General features: G+C 33.3%; 1 protein-coding gene across 3 annotated transcripts; it reads right to left on the bottom strand.

Annotated features, from left to right (window-relative positions):
• Window positions 1-828: 828 nt before the first annotated feature.
• Window positions 829-5611, bottom strand: LOC122316663 (aspartic proteinase-like). Of its 3 annotated transcripts, XM_043133364.1 has the most exons (15): window positions 5346-5611; window positions 5214-5278; window positions 4353-4720; window positions 4213-4273; window positions 3977-4071; window positions 3775-3887; window positions 3457-3625; window positions 3325-3364; window positions 2810-2874; window positions 2605-2718; window positions 2421-2485; window positions 2097-2253; window positions 1848-1967; window positions 1313-1401; window positions 829-1097 (listed from the first exon to the last, which is right to left on the bottom strand). In XM_043133364.1, exons 1-15 carry the CDS (start codon window positions 5408-5410, stop codon window positions 1013-1015), a joined length of 1671 nt encoding a protein of 556 aa, XP_042989298.1. In that variant the 5' UTR covers window positions 5411-5611; the 3' UTR covers window positions 829-1012. The 3 variants fall into 3 exon arrangements, with proteins under 3 accessions (XP_042989298.1, XP_042989307.1, XP_042989316.1); XM_043133373.1 differs by lacking the exons at window positions 5214-5278; window positions 5346-5611 and adding an exon at window positions 5053-5207; XM_043133382.1 differs by lacking the exons at window positions 5214-5278; window positions 5346-5611 and adding an exon at window positions 5059-5201.
• Window positions 5612-7609: the final 1998 nt, after the last annotated feature.

The raw sequence follows: 7609 nt of genomic DNA on the forward strand, positions 1-7609 counted from the left end.
AAAATAGCTAGATATAATCATAGGTTATATAAGCACCACACATTCATTTTGAAAAAAAGTGAAAAATTAGAGTTCACCATTAAAAAAAATTAATTTTTTCATGTAGCTCTCATATTTACTTACCTTTTTTAAAAGAAGTGCATGACACTTTAACATTTTATAACTGTAAATATCATTTCTCATAAAAATAATGACGCACAAACAGAACTTTCCATCGTCAACACAAGAATTATTCTACAAAGGGCGAAACTATCGTTCTATATATACAAGGATGGCTGATAATTTTGCCTGTTATGAAGAGAATTTGCATGCCACCATCATAAACTGTAGTACTAGGTCGTGGGTCCAGAGCCCCCCACTTACACATTAAGGGGTGACCCTAAGGTGCATCTTGATGGATTCATGTCCTTGTGTACTTAGGATCGCTTTAAAATGAGAATTGCATACCTACTAATCTAGTAAGCGGATTTTGACGGTAATTAAAAGAGAAAAGTGGGCAATATTGGATAGTCTAATACCGACAGGTCCAACACTTTTTCTAGCTTTGTACAGTTGTTTTCAGCAGAAAAATAAAAATAAAAATTGCTTTGAAAGTTGTTTTGGCCAATAATGCCCTTTCAAACAGTTAGCAAAAGGTTAATGGTTGCAAATTAAGGGTTAAACTAAGACGGCGAGTTCGGCAATTTTGTTTCTTAATTTACTAATTTGATTTTACTGTTAAAAGGAAAAAAAGAAAAAAGAAAAAGAGTAGGTATGCAAAATGCAAAGCAAATTAATATTACCACCTTTTTTAAGTTCTCTAATTAAATATGACTACATGAGATCAAGTGACCGTAAGCTGAGTTGTGACACGTTTATTCATAAACATAACAATTAACTAATTTACACAAAGCCCTAATGCATTGGAAGTCAAAAGGGTATGTATACCTATTTGAACGAGTCATATACAGTACACCTTCTACAATCGCTTTTTACCATTGCCTGGCTTCACTTTAATACCAAACGTAAAATCCTATGCAGCTTTTGCAAATCCCACCCGCATATTAGCAAAATCAAACACTGTGTGGTATGCTGCCAAGAAAATGTCTCCAAGAACCCTGCAAGCGGCATACATGTGTTTTATACACCTTATATTCACATATACATCTTAACATTCAGAATAATAGATATATGCATTACAAATCTAAAGAAATATGTTGTCTTTAATGTATAATTAGGTGCATAGGCAACTGCATGCAAGTTTATGACTGCAAATTTATGAAGTGACAACCATTGTAAGGAATAAAAAACAAAAACAAAATTAGTGCCTTACCATAGAGGACCTTGAGGGGTAGGCACATCCAAGGGCACAAAGCCGCTCAGGCAGACAGTGGTATGGCCTTCTTCAACTACAAGCGTGTACTGAGTAAATTTTTCAAAAGCGGTAAGACATTATTGAAAACAATATGCCCTTTTCTGCTAGGATTGCCGATTGCACACACAAACAATAGGCTCTCACGGACAAAATTTAAGTTCTTTCTGATAAAGATAAGCTACTTGTGCAAAAAAGGGTATAAACAAAGCACTACAAATTTGACCAAGGTAACACTGAGGAAAACTTGAGCCTCTCATGTAACCCTGTATCTATTTGTTGCAATGGAAAATCGCCATTGTGAGTATCAATTAGTCAACAATGTATGCTAAATACTTCCAGTTGTTATATTCACCGGTTTATCATGGTTGCTTTAACAAGGCCTCGACTGATATTATGAGCATGACATGTCTTTGCATTGGTCTATCATGTTTTCCTCCAAATGGATTATACAAATATGAAGAAGTCAACCAATGTGCGAAAATAAGATGCACACCTGCTCTGGAGAGAGGGGGAAGGATTTGTTTCCAATTGTTAATGAAATGTATGGCATGGCTGCCATCTTATCGCAGTTGATAAACGACTTTCCCAAAGGATTTGGGAGCATCTCACACAGCTTTAACACATGGAAGATTCATGCAAAAAATGTAAAGAAAAAAATAAGAAGAAAGAATGGTTAGTCCCAGTATATAGATACGACATGGTGATTAGAAAGATAGACTTCTATTTTTCATAAAGAAAATACCTCATCTACATATTTATACACCTTTTCCTGTGCTTTCTGTTGTTTAAGCTGTACTTGAACCCAGAAGACAATCATCTCACAGAAAGTACAGAAAGCACTCTCACCAACGGATGACCCCTCCTGAGTTTGATTTTGAACCATTGATGCAATGTTCGGGCTGCAAAGGTTTTAAGTTTGGTTTTTCTAATGATATCTGAGAATGAATAAATTATTCTTTTATCTTGCACCCCCCAAACTAAAACTGAATGAATAAATAAAGTCAAATTTGCCTACCCTCTTTCCCGATAACAACAAAAAAGGAAGCAAGTTGATTGTTGAACATACCTTACACGACGAGTCTCATTGTATATACAGAGCCCAAGATCCACACAGATTATCTCAGGCCGTATCTGAAAATATGGAAAGAGAATTTTCATCATCAAGGAAGGAGCTGTAATAATCACTGAAAGAACTAGAGGAAAAGGTCGCGGGAATGGGAGGGAAGGGGTAAAAAAAAAAAAAAACCAACCCCTTCTATTAGGTATTCCCATATCATATTCCCATACTTGAGAGCAACACTTTTACACTCCATGTTTATGAATCCTGCTGCTCCAATGGCATGGTTGATTTGAGCAACAACAGCCTGAAAACAAGGGCCAGTAAGGATGCAACAAAGAAGAAATATAATGCAAAAGGAGAAATTGAATCAAGCTTGCCAGTATAAGAATTAATACAGTTGGACCAGCAAGTAGCGATGTTCCTGAATCAATAATGGCGGCACACCCGTACTTGCATAATCCTGGAGATTTTACAAGTTGTCATTGTTTATTATGCATGTGCGAGGTGAATAAAAAGGAAATGAACTTTGTCCTTCTTTGCCATTATGTGAAAACAATAATCAAAGAGTTTGTTTTTCTTCTTATTTCATATAAAACAGAAAGAGGTTTATAAGGGACAAAACACACCTGGTGAAACTGTAATTAAGAGAATATATTCAATGGAAACTGCCAACAATCAAGATCTCTTCTTCATTAATCTTTTCACATATTGTAGATGCTTTAGGAAGTATTTTGGCTTGTCTAGATTAGAAAGGCACAGACCTCATTTATTGGCATGGCTGTATTATATTCACTAGACCTCATTCAATCTTCAGAAAGTTTAATTTCACAACATATATTCAATCCCACTCATTAAGAGTAGAAAAAATCAAATACAACTGACTCCAAAGGGAATGGAAATGCAAGTAAACCTGTTGACTCATTTTCAATAAGGATGTCCCCCATCTCAATCTGGATAGATGAATGTATTTCAAGTTAGATACCAGACTGGCAGACAATAAGAAGATACCAAAGTTGAGCAACAAGTTCATAATTTTATAGACCTGCCAGTAATCGTTGCGAGTCAAAGGGACATAAGTATGGTCACCCCTAAAGTGCCTCCAATCAAGACCTCCAAAGACAACCTCACCTCCCAATCTTGATGTTGGATCTCGATTAAGCCAAAAAGAGAACATTTTCTGGCTTATGCGATGTTGTTCAAACATATTATACCTGTATCCATAAAGGAAAATTGTGTGTTCAAAGCATTCAAATGGAAAATAGCTTTTAATTGAAGGATAAAGTCAATCAGATGCATCAATATGAACTGGAGAGGGGGTGGGGGTGTTATAGATGAGCACGAAACCATGTGAAAACTGTACCACACTGGTGTTACTAGCCCAACAGCCATTTCCCGAAACCCAAGGCCAAGTATTCCATCAAACTCAGTGCCTAAGAATGTGAAAAAGCCTTCCCCAGTAACCTCAGAGAATACCTGAAGTATATGATATCACCATAAATTAATGCAATAAAAAAACATAAATATTTAAAACATGAAACTTTGGGCAAACCAGCAAACCCGACTTGATTTCTAACGAGTAAGTCCCCAACTCTGACATCATCTTGGCTGAAGAAGCCAGAAATATATCCAGACCCATAGGGGATTTTGCAATGTTTTCCTAAAACAATTGAAAATAAAATTTACGAATGATTGTAATGGCAAAGTTTTCATACAAGCGAAATTACTTGTATTCAAATAATGATAGAGAACTGTTTTAAAGAAAAAGAAATATGCGAAAGTAATGGACCAGCAAATTTACCAATCTTAGTATAGGTACTGGAAAGCCTGGCCCTGTACTTAGAATGGAGATAGCAAGCGATCTGCATAGAGTCATGCTTTACAAAGAGCTTTGATAGATTGAAGGAATATCAAACTCTTACAGATTATCACAAAACTTACAGAAAAAATGCATTTTGAAGAGGGAACCCAAAGATGGGAGCTGCCAGTATCAAAGACAACAGTAAAACTTTGCCAGGGAGTACCAATGCCAATCTCTCCATAATATTGAGTATCAAAATAATTCTTTAGATATACTATATTTGCTTCCAGATCATTGAAATTACTATTATAATGACCAAGATCTCTTCGAAGAAGATCCTCTCGACTGGTGATTCTTGCAGCATTTATATCCTTAAGGTCTAAAGAACGCTTCTTTAGAGCAATTCTAAACAGCCCATCAGAGGAATTTGTAGAAACCAAGGAGTCTGGCAAAGACCATATACAGATTGCAAGCAAAAGAAACTTAATCCCCATGCTCATGTAGTTCTCTGGTTTAAAAAAAAAAAAAAACAAAAACAAAAAAACAAAACAAAAAATTCAGCAGAAAGGGTATAACAATTGTATAGAATGACGCAAAAACTCAAACCAGAATTAACATAACAAACAGTGAAAATCATCATAATCATTTTTTCATACGCCTGTCCTACAAGTTTTCAGTAATGGGTCCTATAATTTATTCATGGCTTATTTGCGCGCATGCAATCATTTCTTATTGCAACTGAAACTTTCTAAGTGATGTGCAGCATGTTCCTGTATAATAATAGTATTGTTCCTAATATTATGTATGAAAGAGATGACAGTCCATGAAAGCCTCACTAACCCATACTTGTTACCACTGCTACTGCTTTCGTAAACTCACAAGAACAAACCCATATCGCATTCCAAAAGAGAAGAAACCCACGCGCATTTACTTTTGAGATGCTACAGCAATACTTATAAACGTAGCCTAGGTAGCAGGAAACTTCGCATGCAGTTTTATACCTGACGACGCTTTAGGCCAGATAGGAGAGGCAAAGATTTGGGACAAAGTCCATGACAGTGAGGAGCTGCACGCAAACCTTTATGTAGTGAGTTGGGAGAGTACTATACGCAGTTCTTTTTACTAAAATTTACCTCTTCCAGTAATCTGCAATAAGCGTGCGAAGGACAAGGGTCGATCTAGAGCTCCCATCCCCCATACAAGTGAAACATTAGTTCAGGAAATCTCCACGTAGCTTCGTGCAGAAGGATGTATGTGACCCTTTCAGTACGGCTTATTTATTCCACGTTACCTCGAACACTGTACTCTTCGCATGCAGAAGGACGACGGTCGACCTATACATATTCTTCTGACTTGCTCGGCAAGTTATCTCGCATCACTGTTTTTACTTTTTGCCCATTTTCTCCTGAAAATTCATGCTAGTCGTTTTACATAATAAAAAGATCAGGAGGAAAAGAGAAATTATATTTATAATGTACAAATATTATATAATAATTTAAAAAAATAAATAAATATAAGATTTATATAAAAAGAAAATTTATTTTTTAAAAATAAACTCTAATCTTTTTTAAATTGACTGTATGACGCTTACATATTTTACGACTGTATTTAATATTACTAAAAAAAATTAGATTAATGGAGGCCCTTTCCCATATTTGTGGTCAAAATGTTAAGAATTTTGCTATATATAAATAAAATCGCATACTAATCTACGTACTGGTCAATACTGATTTTTTTATATTTAAATTTAAATTAGTATTGTTTTCAATCAAATCAATTTTTTGACCAAACACATTTGATCGGTACACATATTAATGCGTAATTATACTTGTAACTAAATTTTTCCAAATGATAATTGTCATTTTTGGATAAAAATAGCTTAATTAAAAATTTATAAAGTGCCCCGATCCCTCCATATGAATATTGTTGAGCAGGTTTCGATTCCTTTAACAAGAAAAATATTTGTTAAGAGTTATCATTCTTGATTTCTGCTAGCAAGACACACTAGATAGCTATAATAAGAAAACACGTGTGAATCTTAATGTATTTTTTAACCATACAATGCATATGCCTTTTCACATTTATTTTGTGGGTCCTGAGTATTAATTCGGAATCAAAATTTCGTCGAATCCTTTTCATGAAAGAAAAAACAAATTTAGATTTTCAAATCCATGATATTAATGTAGAAGAAATATAATGTTGCATATAAAAATTGGAGAGGGGAGAGGCATGTCATTTGCTAAAAGAAACAAGAAACATCCCTAATGTTTTAACTACGATCAATTTAGTTCAGTTTAATCTAATATTCAAATACTCAACTTTCAAATTACTAAACTCATCTCAACTCAAAACATTTTTACATTTGAGACTCACGACCTTTTTTAATTCAACCCTCTTTATACGTGGACCCATAACCTGTTTCAACTTCTTATAAATATTTCTAAACTCATCTTAACATTCAAATACATCTAAACTCATATTAAGTAGGTTTCACAAAACCCACTCTATTTTCTTAATTCACTATTACTCATAAAGAATTTAACTCATATAAACTCAGTTTAACATCCAAACAAAGTCTAAATACATATATCTATTCAATTATAATAAGTGACTATCTAATAGTGAATAGTAATTTTTATTATTTTTCTGTTAACTTTTCTTATTTTTTTTGTTAAGTCCGTTAAATCATTTTTTACCAAAAGGTCCTTAAGACCCTTGACTATTTGATGTGTAACTCCCTTGTAGAATTTAATAAAAAATATTATTTTACCAAAAGGCCCTTAATAGTCCCGTAACGCACATGAATTGATATCTATTTTTATGTTATTTTTGTTCTGACAATGTACTTATTTTTCTTTCTTTTTGTTTCAATTTTTTGAATAAAAAAATTAAAATGACTTTACTCTTTTTATAAATTTCCACATAAAATACAATAAACAATTCAACTTTTTTAAATCTCAAAACAACGATAATATTAAAAAGTAATATTTTAATAATATTTTATTCAACTTTCAACTTTCATCTTAACTTATCTCATTTCAACTCACTATTCAAACCTAACATAGTCCAGCATTTTAGTGTGATATGCAAAAATAGTAATTCTAGATATACCAAGCATTTCAGTCCCTATAAATATATATATATAAACACGTCCAATACAATTAATCAAAGCTGTTAAGTCATGATATTGTTGGATGAAAAGCAATTAGGTCTTATCTGGTTATACGGTTCAGATAAGATGATATAAGATATTTTGTTAAACAGATAAGATGAGATAAGATATTTTGCTAAAAGTTGAATAAAATATTGTTATAAAATAATTTTTTAATATTGATATAAATATTAGCATATGAATTTTTACTTTTTCTTACTTATTTAATTATACGCTAACCATTGT

This window comes from Carya illinoinensis, chromosome 1 (genome assembly GCF_018687715.1).
Source record: "Carya illinoinensis cultivar Pawnee chromosome 1, C.illinoinensisPawnee_v1, whole genome shotgun sequence".
Lineage (NCBI taxonomy): Eukaryota > Viridiplantae > Streptophyta > Magnoliopsida > Fagales > Juglandaceae > Carya > Carya illinoinensis.

Coding starts and splice junctions, on each gene's coding strand:
- LOC122316663 (XM_043133364.1), bottom strand. CDS start 5,410: ATGGGGGATGGGAGCTCTAGATCGACCCTTGTCCTTCGCACGCTTATT. Junction 3,365..3,456: donor CTCGCAACGATTACTGGCAG/GTCTATAAAATT, acceptor TCATCTATCCAG/ATTGAGATGGGGGACATCCT. Junction 2,875..3,324: donor TATTGAAAATGAGTCAACAG/GTTTACTTGCAT, acceptor TAAAATCTCCAG/GATTATGCAAGTACGGGTGT.